The following is an 18,569-nucleotide window of genomic DNA, read 5'->3' as shown; positions in this document are numbered from 1 at the left end:
TCTCAGAATCATTGAAGCTGTTGAGAAAGTAAGATAGACCTCCTTTCTTATTAGTGAAACTTTTTTTAATTGGAATTTTGGATAAAACTTTTTCTGAAATTTGTAACTGCCAAGTGTCATTGATTAAAGAAAATATAAATCTAAGATCTGATATGTCTTAGATTTCATTAAGATGATGGTTTATACTTGAAGTCATACATGAAGTCCAACCATTTTTGTCCCATATTCGTTGTATAGTTGCTATGGGGGAGCAATGATTGCCTAAAATGTGGTATTCAATTTATTTTTTGCTCATTATATTCTTAATATGTAAACATATATCATTTGTTTGTTACTGTTCAAGATTTGACAATTATTATCAAAATAAACCTCCTGGAATGCCTTTATGAACCACCTAGGCTGGTGAGCTATCTTCTCATTTAAATATACATCTTTCTATCATTAAATACATAAGTTCCTTAATAATACTTTATTGTGTTACATGTACTTTACTACTTACTCATAATATATACTTCAATCTGATTATTGATTATGATTGGAGAGATCGTGTTCTCTGTTCTTGATGCTGCATCTGATAGGGAACCAAAAGTGAGGGGTCAGGAGTGAGCAGATGCTTTTACAAGCAATGCTTTACAATATTGAAGGAAATTTGGATAAAGTGCAACATGAACTACAGAAGGCGAAATTAATGCTTAATGAAACATTTACGACTTTGCTACTTGAACCTGCATTTTCAATAGTTCCTTTGTTGCCATGGCAGGTGGGTGGGACCCCTCTCGCCAGATTTCTATCACAGTAACCTAATCAGTTCTGTTCTAACTAGTAACGTTTTTTCCTTTCTACAGGAAGTAACTCCTCAACGATTTACTCGGTTAAGCTCTCACCTTGAAGAAGATGTTAGGAAACAGCTTGAGGGCATTTTGGTCATGCTGGCAAAACAATCTCCATGGTCGATAATTTACTACACTTATTATTTATTGTTGAATGCAAGAAACAACAGCATATTTTCTTTTACACGTGTATTATAGCATCCTATTTCATCTCATTCTATTAAATCCTTGTACTTTGTTGTGTTTAGCCCTAGAATTAGTTATTTATACTATAGGAAAGTGGTGAGATATTCATTTACTTTGTTTCATTTTTCAGCTGCTCAAAATGGCAGTGCAAGTTCTATAACAAGCACTCCAATCCAAGCATGGGTACAAGGAGCCAACAGCAATAACAACACATCTGATGGTGCTCCTAATAGCAACAACAAAACTAACACTAACACGACTCCCAATCCCATAACATAAAACCGAAATTTGATTAGAGAATGGTAAGAGGAGTTTTGTTCTTCTTTGTGCCTTTGAAACTGCAAGAGATGTTGCACGTTATGTTCTTCTTTGTGCCTTTGAAACTACAAGAGATGCTGGAGCCCTTAGAGAACCTAAGGACAAACCGGAGAAGTGAGTTGAAGAGCTGACATGGAGATTAGACTTTGAAAAGCATTTGAGGGTATATTTTTTTATATTTCTTGTATCTAATTAGTTTGTAAATTTTTGTTACAGCTATTGATTTATTTTATCTTTCCATGGAACGATTATTTGTATGACGTTAAATTTTATGCAATAGATTGTATTTTTTATATATGATTTTTATTTTCTATTATGTGACATTAAATACAAATTTAATTAGAAAATTAGTAAACCTATAAATAATATTTTTTAAACATTTAAAATTATGATACGCAAAAATGTGTGTCATCTTCACTTATGACATGGCCTTTCTTGACAGAGGCTTTCTTGATACGCATTGTGTGTCATTAACACGCGCGTCGTAAGGTTACGACATGCGAATGCGTGTCGTCTTCCTTTATGACAGGGCCTTTCTTGATACGCATTGCGTGTCGTAAACACGCATCGTAATTGCGCGTCGTAAATGAGCGTCGTAAATGCGCGTCGTCTCTCTTTATGATAGGCCCTTCCTTGACGCGCATTTGCGCGTCGTCTGAGCCTTTTACGACGCGCAATGAGCGTCGTAAAAGGCTGCTTTTCTAGTAGTGCCAGCGAAATTCTCTACTCTGCCAGCGCTCTCATCTGGCTAAAGTTACTCCCTAGGCTCTTCCTAGATTCCCACACTTCTCTGCCATCAGCTGCTGAAGAGATCCTAATGATGCCAGCCATCTACCTCCTGAATATCGTCATATTCGCTTGGTAGCTGACTCCCATCATCGAGAGTTCCACAAAGCACGAAGCAAGCAGCATTCGAGCATCGAAGAATATATATGACTCACTCTGGGTGATAACTCCGCTTGCTCTACTCATCCTCGAAAGTACCACCGAACTCTGCAACTCTTCCCCTCGCGGGTTCTAACTATTCTTTCGCTAAGTACCACGGTACTTATCTAAGTATCTCCCTTATATTACTCCTCTACTCAAATCCCCTAAAGGATTCCAACTAAATATTCTCACTCATCACATACTCAAAAGCACATCGCATATAACAACAATTCCTAGGCTAAGGCATCACAAATCAGGCCACTCTAGTCCTAAGATATGGAATACCTAGCCTGTCTGTAGCATGAAATAATATCTCATAAAGTGCATCATAAATATCTCATAACACAAACGTAAGGGTATTTTGAGAAATCACCGTTCGGGCCCTGGCTGATTGTACACACTGCGCTTTCTCGCTTTCTCTTTGAACTCTTATTCGCTTTAAAAAATTATTTCTTTGAAAACTTTTGTTACTTCCTCAGTTTGAGTCCAGATTTACCCGAAGGCGCATCCGAATCCCTCAAACCAAGGCTCTGATACCAACTTGTAACACCGAAAATTTAAAAACAATTTTTCATTTAAAAATAATCTGTAACGTCCCAAAATTCAAGACTAAAAATTTCTTTTAATAAAATATTACTTAAAGTAAAATCAACATTTCAAAACATAAACAGAGTATTAGTTTTCAAAACACATGTTCATTATCAGAGTAAAACATTCTCATACTGACTAATCTATGGTGTGTGCCATGCGATCATCCCGAGCTCCATCATCGGCTACCGGAAGCACCTGAAACCAAAACTGAAAACCGTAAGCACGAAGCTTACTGAGTTCCCCAGATACCACATACCACACAAACCATTCATAGCCAAGTACCATACGTAACCGACTTATCCATAATCAAGTAAGGTGCTATGTGCCAAACATAGTCTTGCCATTATGCCACGGGCCGCACGTGGTCTTCCTGGTCAAGCCTGGGCCACTCCCTAGGTCTTACAGACAAGTGCCAAGGGCCACCCCCTGGTCTTACAGACATGTGCCAAGGGCCACCCCCTGGTCTTTTATGCAAGTATCACAAAGACAACCGTACATACTACTCTACTTAGCTAAACAACATACAGTGTGCCAGAATCCACCTCCTGGTCTTTCATATATAATAGCATACAATACGCTAGGAGCCACCTCCTGGTCTTTCATACCTATTGCCTAGGGCTAACCCCCGGGTCTTCCTATCATCCATAATAACATACTGTGTGCCAGGAGCCACCCCCTGGTCTTTCATGCATATTGCCTAGGGCTAGTCTTCCTATCATCCATAATAACATATAGTGTGCCAGGAGCCACCCCCTGTTCTTTCATGCATATTGCCTAGGGCTAACCCCCGGGTCTTCCTATCATCCATAATAACATACAGTGTGTCAGGAGCCACCCCCTGGTCTTTCATGCATATTGCCTAGGGCTAACCCCCGGGTCTTCCTATCATCCATAATAACATACAGTGTGCCAGGAGCCACCCCCTGGTCTTTCATGCATAATTTAAATGGGTCGGCATTGGTGCCTTAGACCCATACAAACAGTGAGGAGACTCACCTCGCACTGCTGAACTCTGTTGATAATCCTCTGGCTGCTGACCGACAACTCTCTGAGCTCCTGCTCCACTCGCTCCTTGAGCTACCAATGTCAAAGCAACACTGAGTCTAACTGACCCCCGAAAGACAACCAAGTCAACTCTGGTCAAAGTCAAAGTTCTGGTCAAAGTCAACCTTCCAGGTCAACCCTACTCGACGAGTCACCCTATTGACCCGCCGAGTTCATATGTTTAGAGTCCTTCTCTTAGCGACTCGACTCGCCGAGTCAGTCCATGACTCGCCGAGTCTACCGATTACCGAGCCCTGACCCGTCCAACTCACCGAGTCTCCATTCGACTCACTGATTCGAGTCTCAACTCGAAGGGTTTGGGGTTTCGCGACCTGACTTGCCGAGTCCAAGAACAGACTCGCCGAGTCCAAGACAATCTTCATCCAACTCGCCGAGTTGTTCTTCCAACTCGCCGAGTTCATGCCCAACTTCATCCGACTCGACGAGCTGTTCATCCCACTCGTCGAGTTCCTCCTCATCTTCAAGCTACTCGCTGAGTCCACTCAAAGGACTCGCCGAGTCCATCCGGTCCTTCATACATGCAAAGGACTTTTGAGTCATGCAGGGACTCAAATCTATAGATCCACCCTTCCCAAGCCTATTCCTCACGTAAAGTTGCAAACTTTACGTGTAGAGAAGGAGATCTAAGCAAAATACACCATAAACTAGGGTTTAAGGCCAAGGGGCTTCATCATTGACTCAAGGGCTGATACTTTATGCTTCTCTAGTCCATAACACACTTGGATCTGAAGTAGCAACTCCAGATCCGGCTTCTAACTCAAATGGGTGACAAACCATGGCTTAAAGGCCCCAAATCTCACAACCATGGAAGATCTAAAGGAGAGAGACGACTTATTACCTTCAATATCTCAGAAAGGCTCCACAAACTCCAGATCTGAAGCCAATCCTTGAAGCTTCACTGATTCCCCTCTTTCTTCTTCCTTTAATTCACCCAAAAATGGCTTGGAAGCTTGATTGCACAACAATGGAGGCTTAGGGTTCGCTTTCTGAATGAGGGAGGCTCTAAGGAACCCTAATGGAGAGAATAAGGAGCTTAAATAGCGCCCAAAGTCCCAGATTTAGGGTTTTCCTCGCACAGACCAGACTCGCCGAGTCCACTTGGCCGACTCGTCGAGTTGGTCACTTACACCTCGACCCGGATCCCGCTCGGACTCGCCGAGTTCCTCCTTGGACTCGCTGAGTCGCCCCTAAAAATTAGGGTTTTCTTTCCTTTCTTGGCCTCCAAAACTTTGGGTGTTACATAATCGTTTAATTCTTAAAAAAAACTTTGCTTAAAATCTCATTCATAATCGAATTACAAAACATAACCCCATTTTCACTTGCATAATAAACCAGGATCCTCAAAACATGACTCTTTCTCTGGTGTGTACAATCGAGCCGGTGCCGTCCCGTGATCCTGAGAGAAACCTGAAACACATAACACAAAACACTGTAAGCACGAAGCTTAGTAAGTTCCCCAAAATACTACACATAACACATATTAGCCACTCGAGGCTATAACTCTGTTGGTCCGTGGACCCTACTCTGTGAACCTTCCGGTTCTAACTCTGGGAACCTTCCGGTTCTAACTCTGTAAACATGCACAAGATAAATCACATAGAAATAATGCATTACAACACATAACATACACAACATATAAATACTCTGTCACATAACTCTGGTTACCTACTCAAGGTAAAGTATAGTGATAAGACTCGCTTGGCAATCAGAAAGCAATTATTTGCACATGCGAACCTCGGACTCGCCACCGCCTAACACATATGGCAAATATCTCTAATTAATACTCGAAGTCCCAACTCTAATTAACTGGTGATTACTCTTTCCTTCTCTAGTCAGGTAATGGGTAAAAGACCATTTTACCCTTCCCTGACCTCTATTACCTCTGTTGACCAAAACTCCTAAAGTCAACATAAGACAACTCCAGTCAACGGTCAACACTGACCAGACTCGGCGAGTACACAAGAGTGACTCGGCAAGTCCATACGGCTTCTCTAAATCCTTTTTAAACCTCTTAGACACGACAAGTTCCCTCTCCACTCGTCGAGTTACTCGGCAACGAATCGCAGGGCAACCCCGACTCGGCTCGTCGAGTCTGCCTATGGACTCGGCGAGTTGCTCCCATGACAACCCTCATCTGACCTTCTGAGGTCAGATCTGCTTCACCAAACCATAGATCTAACTCCCTCAAAGCCAATAACCACGAAAAGGTCAAACCTTGGGCACTCATGTAAGGTTCTACAAGCTCATTTGGGTGAAACCCTTCATTACATAACAACCCTAGCTCAAAACTCCAAATAGAATGCATAAAGCAGGATGGAAGGGACTCTTTGGACCTCTTTGGGTCCAGATCTATGGCTTCACACTCAATGGGACACTATACTCCACAAATCATGCCATAAAAGAAGCTAGAAAACCCTAAAATCACCAATCTTACCCAAAACAGAAAAGGGAGAACGATTTGATACCTCCATGGTGAAGATGCAAGCTCAAAAGCTCTGAATCGACACCCCATTGACCTCCCTTTGCTGGAAATGACTACTCCATTGCACAACCACCTCAAGAATGCTCCAAAATGGCTCTTCTTCACTCTCTCAGCTCTCTGGTTCGATAGGAGTCTCTCAAAGGTGTAGGTGGCCGCCACTGAAGGCCATAAGGGCCTTTAAATAGGTCCCAAACCCGGACAATTAGGGTTTTCCTTGACAGCGACGACTCGGCGAGTCCAAATACCTGACTCGTCGAGTCCCTTCATTAAACTGGTTCCCAAAACGCGATCGTACTCGACGAGTTGAGGCGTCAACTCGCCGATTCTCCTCATTCCCCAATATAAAATACTCAAATTCCCATACTTAGATATCCGGATGTTACACTCGTTAGAGTATTTCTTCACAAATGACGTCTGAAGGTCGATGTCATAGTTCAAACTAAATTAAAAGTCAACAAAAAGGCGTATTCACCGTTGAGGAGACGCTATTATGGTTTAGAAGCTCAATTTTTACAAGTAAATGAAGATCCTTACAAGGTCGATCCAAGAGATTGTATTGTTTTTTACACTTTTATTACAAGTAAATGAAGACCCCTACATGGTCGATCCAACGTAAATGGCGTACTCACCTTTTTTGGAGACATTTTTATTATAATGTTTAATGTTTAACTCTCGTTAGAGTATTTCTTCACCAATGGCATCTGAAAGTCGATTTGTTGGTTCAAACTCACTTAAAAGTCAACGAAAAAGGCGTACTCACCCTTTCAGGAGACGTTATTGTGGTTTAGAAGCTCGATTTGTACAACAAGTAAATGAAGACCCCTACAAGGTCAATCAATGAGATGCTTAGTGAGTTTGAACAATTGGATCGAGCTTGTAGGGGTCTTCATTTACTTGTTGTACAAATCGTGCTTTTAAACCACAATATTATCTCTTGAAAGGATGAATATGCTATTTTAGTTGACTTGTAATTGACTTTCAACCATTGTCAGACACCATTTCTGAACAAATACTCTGATGAGAAGAGGAGAATAAGAGAAAAAAATATGTGAAATTGGGTTCGATGCAAATCCTATATTTGAAACTCAATTTTGCCACATAAGATTCGATGTGGCTTCCACATCACAATATTTTCATGTCATTTATTTTGTAACATGCTAGATTAATGATAATCGTAGAATTGGTTGACACTACAATAAAATTGTATATGTAATGACATAATTTAGAAAATCAAAACATGATGTCAATAATAAAATTTTAGTAAATTTAATGACTTTATTGCAATTTAGAAAAGTGTTTACGAAAGAACAGGAAGAACCGACCATTTAATTGATATTGTTACAAAATTATAGATATAACAATTTAACTGATAGAAAAAGATATATAACAATTTAACTGATAGAAAAAGATACGATATCAAAATCAAAAGTTGGATAAACTTAGTGAGTTGCAATTGTGTATATAATAAGCTAATATTTCGTCACTAGTGACTCATGAGTAAGAGGGTGTGAAAAGTCAAAGACAAAAGGTGTTGGACTGATAAGTGATAAATACTTTACCCACTAGAATTGCGACTTCGAACATGAAAATGAAAAGGTGATTGATTATTGAAGCAATTGCAAATTTCTCATATTAGCACGCATCTTTTTCAATATTCCATTTAACCTCCTTTTCACAATTATATATATTCCATATAATCAATGATCATGAGGAATCATTCCATAGTTTAATCACAGATTGATTGCTCATACTTCAAGTACAAGACTCATGATTAAAGCTTGAATAATCCAACTTTATGCTACTTTAATCAACATCGCCACCTAGTTTTCCATATCCAATATTCTAAATTTATTGTTTTAAGAAAAAAAAATATGTATAACTATTTGGTAACACTTTATTTACTATTCAGATCACTAAACTTAAAGAGTTTTGTAATTGTATTTGATCGATAAATAAAGTTATTTCTAATATATATATATATATATATATATATATATATATATATATATATATATATATATATATATATATATATATATATATATATATATATATAGAGGGAAGAGTTATATGGAAAATGAATGATTAGGGCAACACATATTTGAACCAATGAAAACATGACAACACATCACTTCCATAGTACATTACTTGTAAAGAAAGAAATGGACACGTGTCATTTGATTATTGGTTCCGATAGATGTTGCCTTAGTTATTTGTTTTCCATAGAACTCATTCCTATATATATATATATATATATATATATATATATATATATATATATATATATATATATATATATATATATATATATATATAGGGGAGGGTTCAATTGAGAAAAAAAAAAGTTGAGAATGGGGGAATCATTTTTTGCCGCAAAAACCTACAACGCACCGGCGGAAATGGAAAACGAATGCACATGTGTTTTGCAACATAACATATTTCCTTAAACTATGCTAATCATTACCTTAATATATACAAAAACATAGTTTTTTCGTTTTTTTTTTATTTTTATAAGCTATTTTTATCAAAAAATGATTTTAAATATACCAAAATTCATGATTTTTTTTTCTCTACAAATAGACATCCACATTGATATAGTTTTAAAATAAAATAAATTTTTTTTTTATATTTTCAGCTATCGTTATTCATAAATGAATAACAATGCATCAGGTTTTATTACAGTACATTCGTTATTCATTTATGAATAAAAAGTATGATTTTTTTTGACAATTTAAGTATCATTCATATATGAATATAGCATATAATAAACATAGTATATTCATATTTTAATATTGGACGATGAATTCACTTGTGAATATTAACATAATATATTCACTTGTGAATATTAGATGGTATATTCACTTATGAGTATTAAATGGTATTTCATATGTGAATATTACATAGTATTACATGGTATATCACATGTGAATATTACAGAGTATATTCACTTGTGAATATTAGATGATATATTCACTTATGAATATTACATAGTATATTCACATATGAATATTACAAGGTATATTCACTTATGAATATTGAAGGTATTTTGACAAATATATATCATTTTTATATGTTATTCACATATGAATAACATACAGACTTGCATATTTGTTTTATGTTTTTAATAATCATATACTGATTCATGTGAGAAAACATATTCATATATGAATATAACGTGCTAATTTAGTTTATGCATTTCATCAAATAGTTGGAGTGCAAACAAGTAAACTATTTTAAAAATGTTAAAAACATAAAGTTATCAATTCCAAATCATCATATACTTCCGATTTCGACTTCAGATGCGACATCCTATCTCTGATCGATTTCTCAATTTGATTTTGATTTCCGAAAATCCGATTGGGAACCTGTGATTATCGATTCTAAGTCCCTCAATGTCGATTGTGACTACGAGTCCAGAACTCCGATTCCAATTTCATGAACAGCGAATAAATTCCGGTTTATTTGAAGAAATTTGGATGATTATTGAAGGTTGAAGGAAAATTTTTGATGATGAACGAACAGTTATCGAATTCTCTATAGTTACGTATTTGAGATTGAAGGTTATTACGATATTTACAAGTTTGCCACCGTGTCTTTTATGCTTAGATTAAATGAGTGGCTGAGAATGATTCCCCCATTCTCAACCTTTTTTATATTGTGTGTGTGGTATAGTGTGGATGGTAAGTATTGTATGGATGTAGGAGTTAATGTGGGCCAAAAGTTTAAAATACATATTTTGATTGAATACAAGTTCTGACAAAATACATATTCTGATTAAATTGACATTTTGAAAATAACAAATTTTTGAACCATGAGTTGAAGAATAACAACATTCTTAAAGAATAATCATCTATTATTAATATTATTGAAGAATCTAAGTTCCAAAAATAAACAAAAAAAACAATTTTACTATCACATTCTATAAAAATACAATGTCATTTATTAAATTTTTGTCACGGTCTATAAGAATATAAATTTTATAGTAAGTCATTCTTGAAAAAATCTTCATCCTATAAGAATACAATGTCATTCATGAAAGAGTCTTCATTCTCATTCTTCTTAGACGGGAATTTATTTCTTTTGACTTTAGATCTTCAACTAATGAGTAAACAAATGTGTGTATTAAAAAATAGAAATAAGCATGAGAATAAGATTATACAAATAACATCACTATTGTATTATGATGTTGCATTTTCAAAGATAAGATACTAATTTATTCAAGCATTTTAACAAATACTTGGCAGGCAATCATATGCAGGGTTAACTCATATTCTAACTTGCAAGATCAGCTTAAAACTCTATAATCATTTAAGTCATCATATTTTAAATTGCAAAATCAACTTGAATGATGAATATGTAAAATTAAAGAAGAATGAGAGCATAATGGTTATTGACCCCCCAACTTCTAAATTTTATAGTGTCTTCCTCATAATCTTAATTCATTTGTATAATCATATTCAACCTAATCATAATCGCTTTCAAATGAAAATAAGAACAACATTTATTATAAAGGTTTTATATTACCTCCTACACAACTTATTCCCAATTCAAGATCAAGAAAAAACATAATCTTTAGAACAATGAACATAGGAAGCATATTTTTTTTCTGAACTTCTCAATATCTTTGTCAATCAATTCTAATCTACACTATATTTCAAGAATTGTTAATAAAAGAAACTAACCTAGAAAGATCCATGTTTGTTTAGCCATGGCTGCAAGGGAGACTACCAATCAGGTAGCATACTCGACGAATCGGTAATGAAGCCTCAACGAACATAATCCTATACGCGCTTATGATTTCTGAAAAGGATCTACCTTACCCAACATTTTATTCCTCCGACGCCTTTGTAACTATCGCTTTCAACATAACTGATTTATATTGAATTAGATAGTGAAATTTTGAACACGGAGATGGAAGAGTTAAAAACCGATTAAGAGATGGGGATGATGATGAATAAGAGGATGAAAGGCATAAAAAAAGACTTTGGTCAACACCATCAGATTCTTAGGGATTGATGCAATGTACTGACAATACTTAGTTAGAATACTTGAACCTAACACACACACACACTCTCTCTCTCTCTCTCTCTCTCTATATATATATATATATATATATATATATATATATATATATATATATAGAGAGAGAGAGAGAGAGAGAGAGTTATGTTCAAATGAGAACATTTTGAGATTGAGAACATTTTTTAGCCTGAGTTCAAAAAACATGCCTCCCACTCCCACTGTACTAATACTAAACATGACGTCTCTCAACCTAATTAGAAGCTTGACCATCATCGGAGTCGCCGGACCACCGCTGGAGTTGTCGGACCATCGGCAGAGTTGCCGGAGAAACGTCGGTGTCGTTGGTGGTGGTGGTGGTGGTTGGTGGTGGGTGGTGGGTAGTGATGGGTGGTGGGTGGTGGTGGTTAGTGATGGGTGGTGGTGGCGGGTGGTGATGGGTAGTGATGGGTGGTGGTGGCGGGTGGTGGTGATGGGTGGTAGGTAGGGGTTGTGGGTGGTGGTGGCAGGCGGTGAAGGTGGGTGGTGGTGGCAGGTGGAGGTGGTTGGGTGGTGATGGTGATGGATGGTGATGGTGGTGGTGGGTGGTGGTGGTGGTGGTGGGTGGGTGGTAGTTGGTGGTGGTGGTGGTTAGTGATGGGTGGTGGTGGCGGGTGATGGTGGTGGGTGGTGAGTGGTGTTAGTTAGTATGTTTTTTAATTGTTTGTAACTATTTTTTTTAATATATATGAATATTATTTTATAATTTTAATTAAAAATATTGGGTTTTTCAAATTTGTTCTCAAATGTTCTCGCGATAAGAAATGTTCTCGATTGAACGCTCCCATATATATATATATATATATATATATATATATATATATATATATATATATATATATATATATATATATATAAAGAGAGAGAGAGAGAGAGAGAGAGAGAGAGAGATAGGTTCAGGTGTTTAATGTAAGTATTGTGTTATTGTATGTATAAATATGGGCCAATAATAATTAAATAAAAATTTAAATAATTAAATAAACAATCAAGGGAATTTTAGTAATTTGATAAATAGTTTCCATAAATAGTCCCTATAATTATGCTAGCCTTCATTTTTAACCTAATTTATTTTCTTATATACAGCCGTCAATAATGACCTGAAACAAAAAGAAGGGCAGCCGTTATCGACCTTGTACATCGATGAAGGTGAGAAGGAAAGCACGGAGCGGCTGCAAGGTCCAATGGATGTCGATCGATTGCAGGATAAGGAAGCGTCTCCGAGGTCGACGAGACTGAAGCAACGAAGGGAAGAAGCAACAATTTTGTTCCCACTTATCCGACTTTGAGGTGAGAAGAGGAGGAGGTCAAAAGAAGGTTTGGGAGGAGGTAGGCAGAAGCGATTGTTGATGGGGAAGGAAGGGAAAGGTGTGAGGGAAAAGGGTCGGTTGCTCGTCGATGGTGGAAAGAGGTTAGTGGATGGGGGCTTCTCCGGCAGCCTCTATCTTCTTCCGCTTTTTCATTCATCACCGTTGGCTCGCCATTGATTCACCTTTACAGCCGGTGGTGTAAAGGAAAAGGCAAGGTACCTTCTTTTTCGATTTAAGATTTCTTCGCTGAATTTAGCTTAAAGGATGTACTGACGAATATTGCTTCAATTTTCATTGTTCTCGGTTTTAATATGTTCAATTTTCATTGTTCTTGGTTTTAATCTTTTGAAGCTTTTGGTGCTAAAGAAGAAAGATGTTGGGGATTATAAAACAAAAAGTCGGTACCAGAGGTTTATCGACTCCGGTAAAACATCTCCACCCTCAAAATTCCGTTTATTTGTATCATTCCTTCGATTGAACACCCGAACGATTCCCATTGATTTTTTTTGGGGCTCAGGTACCCTTCCAATTTGATTGCAATCAAGGAAGAAGACAGAGTATTGTGCAAACATTAATCCCTTTTATTTAAATCTAACCCTCAAATATGATGTAATTGTGTATTTGTTCCAAATCTTGATATCTCCTTTGAAGTTTCTTCAATGAAGCAGTAGGTCCACTTTTTTACAATCTAAGATTCCTAGAATTCTTTGAGAGATGTTGTTAAATCTTCATTTTCTGGTTCTAAATACACCATTTTATACCCCATCTCTTTGGATTGAGAATCTTTTGTGGCTAAAGATTATTAATTCAGATTAGGTTCTTATTTCCACAACCTTGGTGGTTGATTTTGATTTTGATTGAAATCACTTTATTCCTCCAGATTTAAACTTTTTTTTTCTGCATTTGATCGATACGATTAGGTTCTTATTTAGTCCCATCTGTTTCATTTGTATGGCTTTTGTGTTTCAGTTGTATCATTGTATGGTTGATGATTTCGTTTGATTTACAATATAATTGAAAATTACCCAATGATTCATCAGTATAGTAGCAGCAATAACAATTATGATCAAGTGCATTCGTTATATTCACAAAAGAAAGCATTATCCATCGTTATATTCTGGCAGAACAGTCCATAATAAAATGATCAAGTGCATTCGTTCAAGAATTCTATATTTAAGAATTCCATGCTTTTTAAGATTTTTATTTATTTTTTATGACATTCTGTTAGAATATGTGTAATTGTATTAAAATGTATAATTTCATAGCAGTTATTCTCATAGAATGCGTGAAGGAGACATGCTGATCAAGGGCGTGAACGTTGGAATGGAATGACCAATTCCAATTCTGTTGGAATCACAGAAGTTGATGCTTGAAGAACGGACCATATTATTCTTTTAGAATGTATTAGTCGTTGTTAGATTTTGATGTTTCTTCCCCGTTTTGATTGTTTTTTTAGTTTTATTCTTTAACAATAAATGTAATTCTTAACAATTGTTACCCGTATTCTATAAGAAATAATATATTTTTTGTTTTTATTTTTCAATTGATTGTTCAAGATTTTGTTATTCTACAAGAAGTTGTTACTCTTCAAGAAGTTTTTAAAGTCATTATCAAGAAATAGGTTCAAGAATATTTTTATTATTGAATATACTCATAAACATATTCTGTCAGAATGTCCGAATTAAAAGAATTTTAATTCGTAAAATCGGATTTCTAAAATTAATACAATCTATGATCCTTTAAAAAAATGCAATTTTCCTTTATTAAATTTATATTAATTGACTAAACTACCCTTGTAATTAATTAAGATGATTTTTTCAATTATATTTAATTCAATAATGTATATTAATCACTTTTTTAAAATAAGTAAATTTGATTGGTCCATATTTATACATATAATAACACAATAATTACTTTAAACAAAATAACCTAAGCATATATATATATATGTGTGTGTGTGTGTATATATATATATATATATAGGTTTAGGTTCATTTGAGACCATTCTAATTTTTTGAGACCGTGAGACCAAATCTAAAAATAATTTTAAAATGCAAAATAAATGGAAAAATCCAAAAATTCTTTTTTTAAATATTATTTTCGGAACCTGAATTAACTAAAAAAAATAAAAATAAAATAAAATAAAATCCCGTTTTTTTTTTTTAAAATACGTGAAATATTCTAAATAGAATATTACACTGACATATTCTAAAAAATAATTTTAAAATGAAAAAGAAATGAAAAAATCTAAAAATTCTTTTTTTAAATATTATTTTCGGAACTTGAATTAACTAAAAAAAATAAAGAAAATAAAAAAAAAATTCTATTTTTTTGAAAAATACATGAAATATTCTAAATAGAATATTACACTGTACATATTGTAAAAATAATTTTAAAATGAAAAATAAATGGGAAAATCAAAAAATTCTTTTTTTAAATATTATTTTCGGAACTTGAATTAATTAAAAAAAAAATAAAAATAAAAAAATGCGTCTCATGGTCTTACAAAATTAGGCCGTCTCACATGAACTTAACCCTATATATATATAACACAATTTTTTGAAAATGTGAATCTTGACGAACTTATTTGGGCCCAAAGTAAATGAAATTTTTAACCAATTCATCCATTTGATGGCAACTTTAGTATTTCTAAAAACTAACAAATCCTACGAAAATATAACAATTTTTTTCAGAAAGTTAATCTTAACGAACTTGTTTGGGTCAAGACTTTGGCGTTCCTAGCCGACTAAATAATCAACAAAGTTGTCGACGCCACCGCTTCCAGCTTCCAATTTCCAACGGATATTTCTTCATGTTTGTCAAATGTATCTCATCCACCTGTGTTAAAACCTCGAGAATGTCTATACCAAGAATAATGCAGGTTTATATTCAATCATTAAAATGTTAAAAAAGTGTGATTTGGTCCATGTGATTTTGAAAAAGGGATAATGACTTGAGAGGGTAACATACTATTCCATTTTGTCACATTTGGTCACTAAACTTTTTTTCGTGCTCTAATAGCCATTTAACTTGTTCATTCGTGTAAATTTCACCCCTACGACTGATTATAGCCGGTTTCAACGGTTGCATGGGTCTGATGTGGCTTTTTTTTCCTAGGTGGCCAATGAGATGGCATGTAGGCCCCGATTTTGCCTCCCATCCTCATTAAAGTTAAGAGTGAAGTCTCGTTTGGTCCTTAAATTCGATTAGGGCACCAAGTCTCATTAACCCCCGATTTTTTCTCCTTCAATGTTCAATCGGTCTCTGTAATGGCTTCATCTCAATGTCCCATAGATCGAAACTTCATTGTAGTGGATTTCCACTATAATGGAACGTTTGCACCCAACCCATTAGTATACTTTGATCCCGACAAACAATCAGTAGGAGATGTTGACTTCAGTGCATTTGAGTACGAGGAGTTCATGGAATTCCTTCAAAAGCTCACCAGAACTAGAAGCAAAGACATTTACTTCTGCCTTCCACAAGAGTCTTTAAGTCAGGGAATTCATACACTGGTGAATGACGGTGATTACAAAGAATTTTTGGATTTGGCTTATGCAAATTAGAGGAGAATGAATGTGTGGACCACTATAATGAACCAATCTTCGAATGGATTGAGGAAGAGGAAACTGAAGATCAAGACTACAGCTGTGAAGAGGATGAAGACTCAGTATTCTCGGAGACTTATTCTGTTGACCATGAAGAAGATGATGTTGAATATCCATTCCCAGCCAACAAAACCAAGGGTGACAGGTTCTTAAACAAACTTTGTCTAGACACATTAGATGAAGATGTTGAATATCTTGAACCTCGATACCCTGTACATGATGATAGACAACCATGGAATCAGATGAAACCACTGTTAGGTATGCGATTTTCTAACCCTGATGAGCTTAAAAACATGTTGAGCAACTATGCAGTTGCTAATGGATATGATCTCTGGTTTGAAAAAAATGACTCCCAAAGGTTGTTAGTTAAGTGTTGCAAAAAAAACAAGTCACCTAATTGTCCATTTAGACTTTGGGCCTCTTGGATGAGTAAAGAGAGGACTTTTCAGATAAAATCTTTAGTTAGTGAACATAATTGTAGCAGGGTGTTTAAGTTTGGGTCCATAGTAACTTATAAGTGGTTAGGAAAACAGTTTATGAGTGAAATTATAGAGAAGCCAAAAATGAGTGTTAGGAAGATGAAAGCTAAAGTTTCAACAACATTCAATATAAATATGAGTGAGGGGCAATGCAGAAATGCAAAGAAATTTGCATTACAAGAAATTGAAGGAAGTCTAATTGAACATTATGGGAGATTATGATCATATGGTCATGAAATTCTGAGGACAAACCCTGGGTCTACTGTGAGGATGGATGTAGACATCATGCCAGATTCCACAACTTTGTTTTCTAAGTACTATGTCTGCTTTAAAGCTATAAGTGATTGTTGGAAGGAAGGGTGCAGGCCTGTGATTGGCCTTGATGGTTGCTTTCTAAAGGGTATTGTTAGGGGAGAAGTTTTGGCAGCTGTAGGGAGGGATGCAAACAACCAAATCTACCCTATAGCATGGGCTGTAGTTGGAGTTGAGAACAAGGCCACATGGAAGTGGTTCATAGATCTCCTCATGGATGATATTGATGGTGGTCTTGGTGCAGGCATTACCCTTCTTTCTGATGGACACAAGGTGAGCATTGGTTCATATTTATACATATGGTTTTATGCATGTTTCACTAATTTTGTTGTTGTTATTTGTAGGGGTTGCTAGAAGCAGTAAAAGAAAGGTGTCCAGAAGCTGAACACAGACAATGTGCCAGGCACATTGTGGGTAATTTTGCTAAAAGGTTTACCGGTCAACATTTCAGGAAGCTTTTTTGGAGGGCTGTTAGAGCTAGTACTGAACAGAAGTTCAAACATGTAATGGAAAAGATCAAATCTTTAGATACTCAAGCATATGAGTACCTTATAGACAGAGATCCTACTACCTGGTCTAAGGCATTTTTTAAAGAGGGCAGAGATTGTGATGCAGTTGAGAATGGGGTGAGTGAGAGTTTCAATTCTGCTATTAGGCATGCTAGAAGGAAACCAATCATCACTATGCTAGAGGAGATTAGGATATTTGTGATGGAGAGGATATACAGTCAAAGAGTAGAAGGAATTGAATGGGATTTGAATATCTGTCCAAGTATTAGGAAGCGTATACAAGATTTGAAGGTTAAACAGAGGTAACATGTAGTTTTACAATTCATCTATCCAAGTATTAGTTTGTGTTATTAGTTATTAATTTGTAGTCATTATTGCCTTATACAGATTGTGGGGGGTTACTCCTTGTGGTTATCAAAAGTATGAAGTTAGGTTCAATGATGCAGCATATGGAGTGGATCTAATTGCAAACACTTGTGCATGCAGAATATCGTAACTTACAGGGATACCATGCTTACATGGAGTAGCTGCAATCTCTTCCCTGAATCAAGATGCAGAAACATATGTGTCCCAATCATACAGTAAAGAGGCTTTTCTAAAATGCTATAATTATAGCATTAACCCTCTCAATGGTAGTGATATGTGGGAAGAAGTTCCTTATCGAAAGCCTTTGCCTCCCAAAAGAAGAAGATTACCTGGTAGGCCATCAGTGAAAAGGAAGAGGGATGCAGTGGAAAGGGAGTTGAGTGGACCAGTTAGACATTCTGTGACAAGAAGGGGATCCCAGATAAAGTGTAGTATTTGCAAGGAACTAGGTCATAACAAGATAAAGTGTCCATCTAAGCAGCAAACAAATACATCAGGTAAATGTCCCAATTATATGAACATAATACATCA

General features: G+C 35.9%; 1 protein-coding gene across 1 annotated transcript; it reads left to right on the top strand.

Moving 5' to 3' along the window:
* The first annotated feature begins 17,121 nt into the window (after positions 1 to 17,121).
* LOC145089894 (uncharacterized) lies at positions 17,122 to 18,168 on the top strand. Its single transcript, XM_079028280.1, has 3 exons — positions 17,122 to 17,436; positions 17,508 to 17,974; positions 18,060 to 18,168. Exons 1-3 carry the CDS (start codon positions 17,122 to 17,124, stop codon positions 18,166 to 18,168), a joined length of 891 nt encoding a protein of 296 aa, XP_078884406.1.
* Positions 18,169 to 18,569: the final 401 nt, after the last annotated feature.

This window comes from Lactuca serriola, chromosome 2 (assembly GCF_051521515.1).
Source record: "Lactuca serriola cultivar US96UC23 chromosome 2, Lser_US96UC23_V15, whole genome shotgun sequence".
Taxonomy (NCBI): Eukaryota; Viridiplantae; Streptophyta; class Magnoliopsida; order Asterales; family Asteraceae; genus Lactuca; species Lactuca serriola.
This window is presented reverse-complemented; position numbering and strand designations above follow the sequence as displayed.

Excerpts from the sequence above, each read along its gene's own strand:
- LOC145089894 (XM_079028280.1), top strand. The coding sequence starts at position 17,122 with ATGGATGTAGACATCATGCCAGATTCCACAACTTTGTTTTCTAAGTAC. Across the intron at positions 17,437-17,507 it reads TTCTTTCTGATGGACACAAG|GGGTTGCTAGAAGCAGTAAA; the intron begins GTGAGCATTGGT and ends TGTTATTTGTAG. Across the intron at positions 17,975-18,059 it reads GATTTGAAGGTTAAACAGAG|ATTGTGGGGGGTTACTCCTT; the intron begins GTAACATGTAGT and ends TGCCTTATACAG.